This window comes from Heteronotia binoei, chromosome 12 (genome assembly GCF_032191835.1).
Source record: "Heteronotia binoei isolate CCM8104 ecotype False Entrance Well chromosome 12, APGP_CSIRO_Hbin_v1, whole genome shotgun sequence".
In the NCBI taxonomy this organism is placed as follows: domain Eukaryota; kingdom Metazoa; phylum Chordata; class Lepidosauria; order Squamata; family Gekkonidae; genus Heteronotia; species Heteronotia binoei.
Genome location: NC_083234.1, coordinates 17,285,175 through 17,300,339, shown reverse-complemented (window position 1 = coordinate 17,300,339; position 15,165 = coordinate 17,285,175). Strand labels below are relative to the sequence as shown.

The window sequence follows — 15,165 nt, the reverse complement described above, 5'->3', positions numbered from 1 at the left end:
GAAGGGTAGGTTCACTTCCCTGTGCTGTTCTGCCCTCTTCCTTTTGCTCGTGGGATATGCAAAATAAGTACATTGCAGAATTACATAAAAAATAAACCGGAGAGGCCAAAGTATTTGAGTTCCCTGGGTATAAAACTGTATTTCAGAGTTCCCGACGGGTGCTGTCCGGCCATAACTCACGACCTTGGGATTTTTCCAAAGCAGCTGCCTGGCCTCTGATATAAACGGGGGACTGACCCAGCTTCCCTCTTTGATCTAATCCGAAGAAGCATTTCCCGCATTTCCAGAAAGCCGCCAAGCAGCCCTCCCAAGCATCCCAGGATTTCAAGAAGCTCTTTGGGTGCCTCTCGGCATCCTGCTGCGCAGCTTGTCAGCTGCCGCATCCCTAGAGAGTGTTTTGCCGCTTTGACCCAGAAGCCTGATCAGAAACAAGATTCCGTATCCGGTGAAGGGAGCTTTGGCTCTCGGAAGCTCCCACCCTGACCATTTTGTTGGTGGCTGAGGTGCTGCTGGGCTCCTCTAGCTCAGGGGTCCCCAACCACCGGACCATGACCTGCTAGCAACTGGGCCACAGAGCGAGGCGGAGCAGCCCTGCCTGCCCAGGACCCGGGTGGACGAAGGAGGCGTTGTGGCCTTGTGATGGAGGCAGCCTCAAAGCAAGGCCACGTCACCTCTTTCGTCTGCCCAGCTTCCAGGCTGGCGGAAGGGGCAGCACTGCTGTGACCTTAGCCTACCCCTCATTTATAGACACCCCTCCCCCAACTATTGGCAGGGGTCTTTAAATGGGAAGGGGAGGCAGATTGGCTTGCTGCTGCCTAGCCATCTAGCGAGGAGGCGGCAAAAACAGCTCCAATCTCTCCTCCATTTAATGACCCCCATGGGGGGGCAGGAACGGAGTAGGGGGCAGCCTGGGATGGCAAAAACGGCAGTGCCGCGCCCCCCCCCAATGGAAAAATTGACTTCCACAAAAAGGTTGGGAACCACTGTTCTAGCTGGTCTACTGCAGGCCGATGCGGCTTCCCTTTGAAACAAAAGTTCTCTTTGCCAAGCAAAACTCTACCCTTGAATCTCTGGCTGTTTATCTATACGGTGGAGACAAAAGAGTTCGGCGAGAGAGGGAACGCAGCGGTCTGAAAGCAGAGACTTTCAAAAAGAAAGGAAGTTTTGAGTCAAAGCAAGCAACGCTGGCCGTGGGGGTCTGTTCGTTATTTATTGTGCATATCATTGAAACAGTTGGAGGTCAGAACCTGCTCCGACACCAGGAAATAATCTATTCAGGCAAGAACCGGAGGACTGTCTAGAGAAACAGGGCACAAGCTACGGTGTGTAGAGTTACACCTGGAGCTCTGGATTGTACCCACAGCTCATCACCCACCCACCCCCAGCGACTTGGAAGACTAATCCTTCTGTGCTGCCCTTTACTGAGAGGGTCTCTCTATGCCGGCTCAAGCCTTTCGTCTATGGAAAGCTGTCTCTCAGATAGCAGATGGACATGAGTGCATGTCAAGGGTAAAATTAAGCTAGCTTATGCTTTGAGCAAGGTACAGGAAGATCCCACACACGATCTCGGTTCAGCAGCAGGCACAACCAACAGACCTGCCCCTTCGACCTGAAACCAGTCGCCTCCGTGAACGGGTCGAGCGAGTCCTTCAGCCTGAAAGCAGCCCTGCTCTGCGGCGAGTAACAATTTATGTGACACGGCCAGACACCGTATCTCCTGGCACCGTAGGACCTAGACCAGTCCCAAAATAGAGATCTGTATCATTCTGGTTAAAAACAAAGCAATAACAGCATAGAAAATCTAGAAAAAGTATTTACGGGGATCAAAGCTGTTGTCTGCAAAGAGATTCCGAGGGGTGGGGGGGAGGGGAAAGGACTTGCTTTATAAACACCATGATTTTGCTTCTGTACAAGATTTTGCCTCCCGCGGATGTCGCGGCGTCAGTTGGCTGGCTTCAGGGGAGTCTTGGAACTGAACTTCCTCAGCCCTGTCCGAGTCGTGCAGCTTTTCCTCCCTGGAGAGTTAACCTTCCACGGCTGGGGCTGTGAGGAGCTACAAGGTTATGCAAAGAAACCGGGTGTTATTGACAGCCAGTAGCGGCTACAATGCTCTGATCAGGAAAGTCCAGGCTAGCCCCATCTCATCAGGCCTCTGAAGCTAAGCAGGGTCAGCCCTGGTAAGTACTGGGATGGGAGACCCCCCCAAGGAATTTCAGAGCTGCTATGAAAAGACAAGCACCGGCAGTATCACCTCTCTGAACATCTCTTGCCTTGAAAACCTTACAGGGCTGTCCTATGCTGGCTGCAACTCAACAGCATTTTCCACCGCTATCGCTGTGTCTAACTGCACCGTTCCTAAGTCTTCTTAAGAGAACTCAGCGATTTCTGCTGCTCCTCCCGCCAATGCAACCCACAAAGACTGCCCCAAAGTGGAAGAGCCTCTGGAGTTCAGGCCTTGCTGGTGGACCTCCTGATGGCCCCTGGCTTTTAGCCGCTGTGTGACACCAGAGTGTTGGAACGGAGGGGCCACTGGCCTGATCCAACATGGCTTCTCTTATGTTCTAAACTGGTTCCTACGGGCTAATGAACCTTCAGGAACAAAACTGGGGAAGGGCGTCTGCTGTGGAAAAAGGAAGAAACAGGCAGAAGTCAGCTGTCATCCTCTCTTAAGACAACTTTTGTGCCTTTTGGAATGTGGTGGAATACAGGCTGGGCAATTTGGCGCTGGGTGCGGATACTGCCGGATTCAGAAAACCTACAGCTTTGGCCAGTGACAAAGTAGAACCCACTCCCTGCCCATCACCACTTGCAATCCGCATCAGACACATCCGGCTGCCAGTGAACTGGCAGGAGCTGCCTTTCTACACTTAAAAGACTGTCCCTGCGGAAGACGTCTGTTCTACTTACGGCTTATCGGGGGCTGCCAAACAAACAATCTCTTTTGACTGATCCCGGGCTCGTTTTTCTGCAAGCAGAACATCGCAACCATCAGCACGTGCTCAAACCTTCCCTGTATTTAATCTTAAATACAAGCCCTCCCCCCACAAAGAGAAGACAACCCATAATATTAGGACCAGGAACAACAGACCTTGAGCTGAAGTGGGCGTGCCCGTCAGGCTGATGTAACTGACTCCAGCGCCAAAAGTCACGTTGTTAATAGATTCTGGAAAACACACACAAATATATATACTTGCATTAGCTGGTTTGCTGCAAGTTAATAGCACAGGCTGGTGGCAAACAGAAACTGCAAACTTGAAGGAAAAAAACTGTATTTCCTTTCTCTCTTGCTCTCTCGGCTTGACTTCGCGAACGAAGATTTAAGAAAGGTGCAGTAGTTCACGTCTGTTGCAGGCTCGCTGGTGGCTGACAAGACCAATGCGGGACAGGCAGGTCCGGCCACAGTGGCTGCAGGGAAAAGTCTGATTTGGGGTTGGTGCTGTAGCAGTACGATTCTTCCTCGATCTCCTTTTGTCCTCAAGACCAGCTATGCGTGCGTTCTCAAAGGAAGAGATAGCCTGGTGGATGGTGTGCCTCCATGCTTTGCGATCTGAGGCTAGGTCAGACCACTGGTGATGGTTGATGCGACAGGTACCAAGGGATTTCTTCAAGGAGTCCTTGTACCTCTTCTTTGGTGCCCCTCTATTTTGATGGCCGGTGGAAAGTTCGCCATACAGGGTAATCTTGGGAAGGCGGTGGTTTTCCATCCTGGAGATATGCCCTGCCCAGCGCAGCTGCGTCTTCAACAGCAATGCCTCGATTCTTGTAACCTCCGCCCGCTTGAGGACTTCAGTGTTGGTCACAAAGTCACTCCAGTGGATGTTGGGGATGGTGCGAAGGCAGCGCTGATTTCCTTTAGGTCACAGGTAACCAACATAGGTGTACATGGGCAAAGAAGCTAGGAGTTAATTTTGTATCTTTACTAGCAAGCCTGGTTGTATGATTTCTCCTGCCATACTGTCTGGCAGATTTACATAACACCCAAGATCAGCTGTGCGACTGGGCAAACTAGGCGACTGCCTAGGGTGTTGGTCTTCTTGGGGTGCCGAACTGGGCACCCCCATGTGACTCGGGGACATCATCAGTGCAGATGGTGGCACCAGAAGTTAGCCTTGCCTGGGGTGCCAGACAGTCTAGGGCAGGCCCTGTTAACACCATCTAGGCACGGGACACTTTGCAACGGCCACACAGGTCTCTATCCCCAAGAAGTGTGCAAGCTACGTTACAGCCCACACTGGCCACACCGGGGATTCTTACCTAGTGCCGTAAGGACATTCAATGAAATTGCTGAGCAGTCAGGTTAGAACGGATAAAAGGAAGTACTTCTTCACCCAATGGGTGATTAACCTGTGGAATTCACTGCCACAGGATAGCCAGCTTCAAGAGGGGATTGGATAAGCACATGGAGCAGAGGTCCATCAGTGGCTATTAGTCACAGCGTATTGTTGGAACTCTCTGTCTGGGGCAAGTGATGCTCTGTATTCTTGGTGCTTGGCAGGGGCACAGTGGGAAGGCTTCTAGTGTCCTGGCCCCTCTGATGGACCTCCTGATGGCACTTGGGGGTTTTTGGCCACTGTGTGACACAGAGTGTTGGACTGGATGGGCCATTGGCCTGATCCAGCATGGCTTCTCTTTATGTTCTTATGCTTTGTGATGCTCACTCTGCCTTAAGGATGAATGCCCAGAAGGACCCCAAGGCCCTTAAAGACAAACCACACAGCAAACGGGAATCAAACCTAACGCTAAGGAGCTGGCAGTAAGTCACAAGGGACTCCTCCTTCCACACACCTGAGATCCGCTTGGGGGTATGCATGTATCACACACACACACACACACACACACAAACTGTGCAAGGCAAGAGCAACGACACTAGTGCACAGTGCTGCAGAAATGCAATGAGGGATATTGCAGCACGTGTGGCAGCGCCTGCTGGAGGGAGGCGGAAAGGGCTGGGCAGGCCAGGACGCCAGGGACAGCATAAAGGGCAATTCTATCCATAACAAGGCCAAATATGCTTCCGTTCTATCAGGGAATGTCTATGACCACAAAACAAGGAAATCAAGCTTGCAAAAAAACCCCAACAACACTCCAGGGGTTGCCTGTGGAGAGTGGAAAACCCACTCTCGGATTACTTGAAAGAGGAGACTTTTCAACGAGAGAGAGAGCTGGTTCTCTCTACAAGCACAGTTTATTGTATGCTGGAAGGAAGACCTATGAACTGCCCCAAAAGAAGAAAAAGAAGAGCGGGCAACTGCCCTGAGGACACTGTGCAGCATTCAGAAGGGAAGCACCAGCAGCTTTCTCAGAACACTCACTACTGGGGCTAACCATCTCCCTAGTTTATTTAATAATTCATCTATACCCTAGTTTTTCCCCTCAGTGTAGCTTACATCATTCTCCTGTCCCCCATTTTACCTCACAACAACCCTGTGAGGCGGGAAAAGCGTGACCGGCCCAAGGTCACTCAGTGAGCTTCCATGGCAGAGTGGGACTTGAACCTCAGCCTTCCAGAGATTAGACCAACGCTTTAAACCACTGTGCCACACTGGATCCCGGTGCCAATGCACCCGCCATCACCACTAGGATCAAGGGGGGGGGTAGAAAAAGCCCAACAAAACTCATTTGCATATTAGGCCACACCCCCTGACACCACCGTTGTTTCATACAGGGCTTTTTTAATAGAAAAAGCCCAGCAAAAACTCATTTACCTATTAGGCCACACCCCCTGACATCACCATTATTTCACACAGGGCTTTTTTTGGTAGAAAAAGCTAAACAGGAACTCATTTGCATACTAGGCCATACCCCTTATGCCAAGCCAGCTGGAATTGTGTTCCTGCTGAAAAACAAAACAAAACGAAGCCCTGATTGGGACCGTGTGTAAAACATCTGGGGCCAGGGGCCGTGCCACAGACCTCTCGGGAGGCATAGACCAGGACTGGCTTGGTGAGGCATGCTTCTGCAACACAAGCACTTCCAGACACCTGCTTGTTTCGACCAACATCATGGAAGATTTGTCCATTAATGGGTACTGGCTGCAATGACTCAACAGAACCTCCATGCTCAGAAGCGGAGTACCTTTGAGTACTTGTGCGGTGGCGGGGGGGGACGAGGAGGAGATTGGATTTATACCCCGCCTTTCACTACCCAAAGGAGTCCCAGAGCGCCTTACGATCTACTTTTTCTTCCCCTCCCCACCACAGACACCCGGTGAGGTAGGAGGGGCTGAGAGCGCTCTCCAAGAACTGCTCTTGCTCTGAGAGAATAACGACTGACTCAAAATCACGCCAGCAGCTGCATGTGGAGGAATCAAACCCGGTTCTCCCAGATAAGAGTCCGCACACTTAACCACTACGCCAAACAGGCGGCTCGGGCTTCTGTGGCCTGCATCTGGTTGGCCGCTGTCTGAAAACAGGTCATCTGACTTGACAGGCCCTGGTTTGATCCAGCGGGGCTGCGCATGATGTTGCTAAGTGTTCCTCCCCTAATGCGACATGGGCGGCGGCGGCCCTGCGAGGCTCCGAATGTCAGAAATGGCTCGGCTGCGTCCCTTGATGCTCGCGAGCTGCTGTCAGGTGGTTTATCCTCTCCCACTTCCTCTGAAGCATTTGTGCTTCGAAAAGCAGGAGCGGAGAAGGTGAGGGAGGCAGGGGCTTATCCACAGAGGCATGACACGCCGCTTGCTCTGACAGCAGCGGTTATGGGTGGCAAACCGCGCTCGGCACTAGCGACGGAAGAGAAAGGAAAATGGTCCAATCCCTGAGCCGGCATGCCGGTGACAGCTTCAGACAAGCCAAGGCAGGCCGCAATAATGAGACACGCAGCTCGGAAGCAAAGCAGGAATTTTAAGCCCCGGCCCTGCAGTGGGATTAGCGGTCCCCTCCCTCCCGCACATGTCATTTAAGCACAGCATCAGTGCGATCCCCTTGGGCAGAAAGGCAGGGAAGATTTTCTCGGCCGTGGCATCCCAAGACTTTCTGCAGAGCAGACGACGGGAAGTTAAGACGACATATGGGATTAATATTGAGCTCGTCGACCTGACTGAGTCAGGGAAAAGGACGGCTTTCTGCAGGGTGGCGCGTAAGCTTAGGGCGTCTGCAGCCAGTGTGGCTGTCGATCATTGGAGTGCAGATTTGACAAGCGGCCGTTGGCCTGGTCTCCCTGCGGCGAGTCACGGTTGCCGCCGGGTGACCAGGAGCTTTCATAAATAAGTCATTTGGTTCTTTTAAGGTTTCTCCCCCCAGGCTGTTCATGTATGGCAAATAAGTGACAGACACATACGGGAAGGAGGGCTAGGAAAAGCTTGTGGGAGTCAGTGAATTCAGCAGAATTCTTTGCAAGGCTGAACGAACATGGGAAGTTGCTTCTACAAGTCGGCCACTGAGAGCCAGTTTGGTGTAGTGGTTAAATGCACGGACTCTTCTCTGGGAGAACCGGGTTTGGTTCCCCACTCCTCCGCTTGCACCTGCTGGAATGGCCTTGGGTCAGCCAGAGCTCTCATAGGAGTTGTCCTTGAAAGGGCAGCTTCTGGGAGAGTTCTCTCAGCCCCACCTACCTCACAGGGTGTCTGTTGTGGGGGAAGAAGATAAAGGAGATTGTGAGCCACTCTGAGACTTTGAGATTCAGAGCGAAGGGTGGGGGTATAAATTCCATATCGTCTTCCTAGTAGAGTACTTTCTACTCTAAGTGGCAATGGTCTGTAAGGTGAACATATGAACATATATATGAACATATGAAGCTGCCTTATACTGAATCAGAACCTCGGTCCATCAAAGTCAGTATTGTCTACTCAGACTGGCAGCGGCTCTCCAGGGTCTCAAGCTGAGGTTTTTCACGCCTACTTGCCTGGATCCTTTTTAGTTGGAGATGCTGGGGATTGAACCTAGGACCTTCTGCTTACCAAGCAGATGCTCTACCACTGAACCAGCGTCCCTCCCTGTTAGACAGGTGTTAGACAGTGATGTTTGTTCTCTGGGATCGTTCCTGAAATGGAGGTAACAGAGAATGAATCCAGGACTTTGTGCACGCAGCCTATGTGCCAAAATAAGGAAACCAGCATTTCTTGGCCTTAATCAGGAGTTACACGTGCAGCACGAGGAGGAAGATGAGAAGGAGGAGAAGATGATATTAGATTTATATCCTGCCCTATACTCTGAATCTCAGAGCGGCTCACAATCTCCTTTACCTTCCTCCTCCCCGCAAAAGACACCCTGTGAGGTGGGTGGGGCTGAGAGAGCTCTCACAGCAGCTGCCCTTTCGAGGACAACTCCTAGGAGAGCTGTGGCTGACCCAAGGCCGTTCCAGCAGCTGCAAGTGGAGGAGTGGAGAATCAAACGCGTTTCTCCCAGATAAGAGCCCGTGCAGTTCGCCACAACACCAAACATGCTCAACGAAGTTGTTGTTCAATACCAACATGGGACATAAGACAGGGTCTCAAGACAGGTGGAACCTTTGTCTTTTGCTAGCAAAGGCTTAAACGGAGAGAATGCTTCTGGGCAGAGGACTGTTGCTGAGCTGTGCTGGATCTGTGGGGATGACTGCATCCCTTCAAGCATGGTGTTTTGGGAGCAGCAAGCTGGGGAAGAACTACTGCTTTGCTTTAAGGGTGTACCTGGTTTTGGAGCAGTGGGGAGATACGGATCCTGTTCTCCTCGTGCCAGAGTTGGGATTAATACCCTAATCGACAGGCCTCTCTGCATGCAGCCAGCAGCTCACTGACCATGCACAAGCATCTTTACAGATTCACCTGGAGCTGGGTGGGACCCCAGAAGATAGTTTTGAAGGCCCACCCCTACCTGAGAACCCAAAATAGTTTAAGAAACACTGCCAGGGAGGAAGATGCCAAGGAGCAGAATTAGCACTATGTACTACTTCTTCACCCAAAGGGTGATTAAACACATGGAATTCTCTGCCACAGGAAGTGGCGGTGGCTACAAGCGTAGATAGCTTCAAGAGGAGATTGGATAAACATATGGAGCAGAGGTCCATCAGTGGCTATTAGCCACAGTATATTGATGGATCTGTCTGGGGCAGTGATACTCTGTATTCTTGGTGTTTTGGGGGGGGGCACAGTGGGAGGGCTTCTAGTGTCTTGGCCCCACTGGTGGCACCTGGGGGGTTGTTTTGGCCACTGTGTGGCACCGAGTATTGGACTGGATGGGCTACTGGTCTGATCCAAAACGGCTTCTCTTATGTTCTTATTTATCCTGCCTGTGTTGTGCAACTACAGTGTGGGCAATCAGTACTGGGAAGCACCATCTAAGACAAGCGTGACTGTTGCTTCAATAGTCACATGGACACAGGAAGCTGCCTTATACTGATCAGTCCGCATTGGTCCATCAAGGTCAGTGTGGGGGAGTGCTTAGAGGGGTTGGACTAGGTTTGAATCCCCGCTCTGCCACGGAAGCCTGCTGGATTTCCTCGGGCCAGCCACACACTCTCAGACTAACCTGCCTCATAGGGCTGTTGGAGAGGAGAAAACGGAGGAGAGGAGAAAAATGTAAGCCACTTTGGGTCCCCGGTGGGAAGAAAGACTGGGTAGAAATGCGGCAAATAAATAAGTAACATTGCTTATTCAGACCGGCGGTGGCTCTCTGGGATCCAGGCAGAGGTCTTTCACGTCACCTGCTACCCAGTCCTTTTTAATTGGAGCTGCAGGGGATTGAACTCTGGGACCTTCCGCGTGCCAAGCAGAGGCTCTACCGCTCAGCCACAGCCCCGGGAGCGAGATGATCCTTGACGTCGACCCTACCTACCCCTCCTATGCTACTTGCCCATCCCAGCTCAGATGGACATATAATTTACCAGTTTGGGAAACTTACTCTCTGGAGTGCTGATGGCTCTGCCGTGGAGGACGGTACCTTCGGAAGACGTCTGGGTTAGGCTGCTAAGGGTCACTGAAAGAGATGAGAAAAGCGTGAAAGGCACAAAACGCATCCAGCGAGGCAGCTTGGGAAGGACCTGCCTGCTGGCTTGGCTCTAGAACTGCCAGGCAAAAGCCCACCTGCTGCTGGACACCTCACCTTGCTTGCTGCTCCGCTGACTCTCCGGAGACAAAGGCTGCCCGCTGAGGCTCCTGCTGCGCTGCTTTCTGGCTGCCTCCATGGCCTTTTTAGCCGAGTTGAGGATGGCGAAGGTATTCAGGGACATCCTCCTAGGAAGAAAACGGCAGAAATGCCGCTAGGCCTTTTTCCCGGCCAGGGTGGGCCAAGCAGCCTGGGGTGAAACTTCCCAGTGCTCAGAGGACAGTCTCACTTATAGCAGTCTGGCCCTTAAAGGAGTGTAACTGGGCGACTTGTCAGGTCATAGAGTCACAGAGCTGGAAGGGACACCCAGGGCCATCTAGTCCAACCCCCTGCACAATGCAAGAGCTTCAGAAATACCTCCCCCTATATTCACAGGATCTTCATTGCTGTCAGATGGCCATCTAGCCTCTGTTTAAAAGCCTCCAAGGAAGGGGAGCCCAGATATGCTGATCTCAGGCGAGAAGCTCTCCCTTCAGTCCTCCGAGCTCCGTACCTGGGTTTGGGCTTCAGGATTCTTGCGGGGGGCGTCAGAAACCCCATCGATAAAGGCGGCAGAGCAGCTCTCGGCGGCAAGGAGTCTCTTCGGGTGGTTGGAGAACCTGCATCGTGGAGGTCCCCGCGAAGCTCGGCCCTCTCAGAGCTGGGAGACCGCTATTGGAAAGGAGAAATGGAGGATGCTCAAGTGTCTGGCCTCTGAGGCAGAGGAGAACCACTCCGCTTCGGATCGAGACAGGCAGCAGCCGTGTGAGTCTGTCCGTAGCAGCAGAAAAGAGCAAGAGCTCAACAGCACCTCAAAGCATTTGTTATGTCCCCATATGTACCCCGGAGAGCACTGAGGTCTGGTTCCCAGAATTTATTAACAATCCCTGGGCCAAAAGAAGTTAGGCTGAAGGCCACTAGGGAGCAGGCCTTCTCGGTGATAGCCCCTCGCTGGTGGAATGACCTTCCAGAGATGGTGCGAGCCCTGCGGGACCTGAACCAATTCCGCAGGGCTTGCAAAACATTTCTTTTTCAGTTGGCATTTGAGACATCTTGTGGTATTTGAGACAGAACCTGATAACGAACGAACAGATATTTAGCCATCTCATATACATCAGGACTATATTATTTTAGCACCTATTTTATATGTTTTATGTATTTTAAATAACTTATTTGTAATTAATGTTTAAATTGCTATGCTTTATGTGAATCATGGGACTCCCATGCCTGTTATATTGTTTATTGTTTAATGTGAATCATGGGACCCCATGTCTGTTAGCCGCCCTGAGCCCGCCTGGCGGGGAGGGCGGGATATAAAAATAAAATATTATTATTATTATTATTATTATTATGAGGACCAGATCTGACATAAATGAGACCTTATTGGGCGGAGTCATGTTGGGCCGTGCCGTATGTGTGCCTATTTAAGATTAGGCAGCAGAGTATATAAAGGACACAGACAAACACAATTAAAGATTTAAAAAACAAACAAAACAAACTTAAAACATTAGCACTCGTTGATCTTAAAGGTGCTTTCTTAGTATCTCTCCCATGGGATCCAGGGAACTAGGCAAAGGAAGCTCTGGCTCTTTCCATCCTTCCCCAGGGGGCCAGGAGCTTGAGGAGCCTCAGCCAATAGAAGGAAGATAGGCTTGGCTCAGTAGCTCTGCTGTGCAATTGAAAGATACTAGCAAAGCAAAGTCTCCCTCCCCCTTTCCTCAGCCAATGGAGAAAATAGAGGCTTTGCTCTGTAGCTCCTGTGTGATTGAGCAAGCCTTGCAAAGCAAGCTGTTATGCAGAAAGAAGCAAGAGAGAGGGAGAAGGAAGCAGATGACAGCCAGTTGCTCGGGGGCCTAATAGGAGTCCTCTGAGCGCCTAATTCGGCCTCCGGGCTCCATGTTTGACACCCCTGCCTTACAGGCTAACAACATTTGTGACAGGGGGTGAGCTTCTGTGAGTCACTGCTCACTTCTTCACTCACTGACTCACGGAAGCTCATAACCTGACACAACCCCCCCCCCCACCCCGGTAATCACTGCATTTACATAGTCCTTGGTGCAGGGGAGGGAAATCACACATGTGCGGACTAGCGTCTCTTCTTAAAGAGGTCAGGGTGGGAGAATGCCAGTCTGTCCTCACAGCTTTGCAAGGCAGGCTCAGCTGAGAAAGAATGAAATCCAGAAGGTTTTGTGGGAATCCAAACTCAGATCTCCATGGTCCAGCAAGAGTCAGAAAAAAAGATGGAGGGCATGCCCCCCCGCATTGGGGACCAGACAGAGCAGAAAGGCAAGGCAAAAACATTACTAAAAAATAAACAGACCTGAAATCAATTTAGGAGTGATTTTCTTGCCTCAGGGAACCCTGGGAATTGTAGTTCTGAGAGGGGAGCTTGCAAAATTCTCTGGTCCCCTTGCAAATCCTGGGATTCATGTGATGATTAAAACAGCGTAAAAGCAACACCTGTTTGCCATGTACCTAGACCCTGCAGGGCATGATCTCAAAGGAGCCTGCACAATTACTTGGCTCTCGATTTGCAAGAGGAACAGCAGGACTGGTTTAAATTGAGATTTTCATCTTCCAAATGTAAGAACGCAGCCGTTTCCCCCCTGAGTACATGGCATTGCTTTTTGCCTGTGTCAGCCTGGGGCAAAGAGGTTGCTTTGCACACGCTCCGAGTAGGCTGGCTTTTGCAGCTGCTTGTAAAACCTCACAGTGAAACAACTGGATTTGCTGGTAGGGCTTTTTTGGAGAGGGTTGGGCGGGGAGAGGTGGAACCAGCATTCTGGGGAACCTCCCAGAGGCCTGCAGTGGTGGTGGATGGCACCGTTGGTCCCACTGTGACATGGCGGGAGTTGGTACCTGTGCTGCCACCTGAGCAGGGAGTGTATCTGGCTCCTCCGGTAGCTCCGGGCTTGGCTCCCGCTCCCTCTGCAGCTGCTCTTCATACTTCTTCATGTCGTACTCCAGCTCGGCAGCCAGCTGCTTGTCCACAGCAAACACCTCTTTGATTTCATTCCGATAGTCCTGCATCACTTCCTGGAGGACACAAGTTGAGGCAGAGGCGGCTCAAGGGAGGTTCCTCGGCTCTGCTTTCGGGCCTCCATTTAAGCCAGGGGTGGGGAACCTCTGTCTCGAGGGCCGTATGCAGCCCTCGAAGTCACTTGGTGTGGTCCTTGGGGATTGCTGGGCTGAAACGAGCCATGTGGCAGCCTCCCTGGGGCCTGGCTGGCCAGCGAGGATCATGGGGCCCAGTCGCGCTGTGCAGCAGCCTCCCCAGGGCTAGGCAGGGATCACAGGGCCCAGATGTACTGTGCAGCAGCCTCCCTGGGGCCTGGCTGGCTGGCCAGAATTGCTGCAAGGCCTGGAAAAGTTACTATCACAGTTCAGTTTGCACTTGATTATCCCAGATGGGGTGGCCTAATCTGCTAATAAGTGTGTGACCTAATATGCTAATATTAGGGGATGTGGTCTAATATGCTACTGAGTTCCTGTTGGGCTTTTTCTACAAAAAAGCCCTGGACCTATGCATTTGCCTAGGGCAGCAGGCCGTGTGTGTGTGTGTGTCTGTGCACGTCAGATTAGGCTCTCCCCACATGACTTCAAATAGAAAAACAATTATTTGCATTAATTTTGCCGGCCTGAATTGTTCTCCCTTTGCGAAGCACTGTTTTTTAAGTTGATAATTTTTTATGGCCTGCGAATGATGTTATAAATATCCACATGGCCCTTGGCAGAAAAAAGGTTCCCCACCCCCGATTTAAGCCAATGCAGAAACTCTTGACAACCGTGTCCCCTCCCGTCCCAGCGGCAGGGCGAAAGAACACCAGCTTGACACACTGCAGGCGTGTCATAATAAAACCTTACTCTCATCATACTTTTGAAATTACTTTCTCCTCTGTGGCCACAGCGGCACGAGAAGATTTCAATCTGTCTGCTTTTTATACGTTTTGGTTATTTTCCCTTTTTTTTTTGGTGGGGAAAAAATATGAGAAAGTTTGCCAAATCTTAAGAGTTCAGGAAAATTATCACAGGAGGTTTGAACACCGGAGCCCAGAAGCAAATATTTGGGGTGGGGGAAGAGAGAAAGAACGAGCACAATAAAAAAATTAGAAATTCCAGAGCTCCTGCCCAAAATGAGGCCTGCCAAGAAGTAAATAATACTAAGCTGGCTGGTGCACTCAGCCCTCACTGCTGGAACTCCTTGATGCAGGAGAGGGGAGGGTTAAGGGGGGGGCGGGGAGGAGGCAGAAGGTCAGAGGTTGAGGCGCCCTCAGATTGCAGGGCGCCGACAGGAATGTTTACCCGGAGGTAGTTCATGAGGTCCCTCGATGCCGGAAGCCGGCTTTGCTCCAACAAGGTCTTCAGCGAAGTGATGATTGGAATGACGTGCTCGATAAAGTTCTTCTTTTGAACCTGTGGGTCGAATCGGACAGAGAGGCGCGTTCAGGTAAAAGGGACTGCTCCGCTGAAGGCAAGAGAGATGCTGTACGCCACTGGAGAAGTGCTTTCAGGCAAGGGGTCCCGGAGAGGTTCCAAAGCATCATGACTTTAAAGGACTCAAGCTGTCACTATGGAATGCCCTGAAATCAAGCCGCACCTGTAGCAATGTCAACGGCCAATTTCAGAATGTGTTAAGAATAATAGACAATTGCTGTAATGGCCAAGCTGACATATTACGGAAGGAACAGATTAGGAAACACTGCAAATTGGTTACTAAAAAATGGTTGCCTGTCGTAATAGACTGGGTGGCCAAACTACAGCTCGGGAGCCACATGTGGCTCTTTCACACGTCTTGTGTGGCTCTCAAAGCCCCCACCGCCCCGTTGGCTGGCTTGGGGAAGGCATCTGTCTCTTTAAATCATTTCTCCAAGCCAAGCCAGCTGGCGGCTTGGAGAATGCATTTAAAATTCAAGTTGCTTTCTTTCCACCTCTCCCTCCCTCATCTCCCTCCCTCCTCTCAAACATCTGATGTTCATGTGCCTCTTGAACATCTGAGGTTTATTCTATGAGGCTCTTACGTTAAGCAACTTTGGCCATCCCTGGACTGGAACAATCAATCAATGTGTGTATTTTTTGTTCTGTCGTGACAACATTCTGCTTGTTGTACCGCTGCACTTCTTTAAAAATCTGCACACTGTGTTTAGAATTGCAGAGTAGGTAACTG

The 15,165-nt window shown here is 51.1% G+C and overlaps 1 protein-coding gene across 1 annotated transcript in view; it reads right to left on the bottom strand.

Moving 5' to 3' along the window:
* Positions 1–1,191: 1,191 nt before the first annotated feature.
* NCAPD3 (non-SMC condensin II complex subunit D3) overlaps positions 1,192–15,165 on the bottom strand; it is a 73,639-nt gene continuing 59,665 nt past the window's right edge. The window contains exons 27-34 of the mRNA XM_060250462.1: positions 14,304–14,414; positions 12,861–13,037; positions 10,516–10,673; positions 10,020–10,150; positions 9,819–9,893; positions 3,089–3,163; positions 2,908–2,965; positions 1,192–2,053 (exon numbers count right to left, since the gene is read on the bottom strand). Of these exons, the coding sequence (XP_060106445.1) occupies positions 1,942–2,053; positions 2,908–2,965; positions 3,089–3,163; positions 9,819–9,893; positions 10,020–10,150; positions 10,516–10,673; positions 12,861–13,037; positions 14,304–14,414 (897 nt within the window). The 3' untranslated portion in view covers positions 1,192–1,941. The remainder of the gene's footprint in view (positions 2,054–2,907; positions 2,966–3,088; positions 3,164–9,818; positions 9,894–10,019; positions 10,151–10,515; positions 10,674–12,860; positions 13,038–14,303; positions 14,415–15,165) is intronic.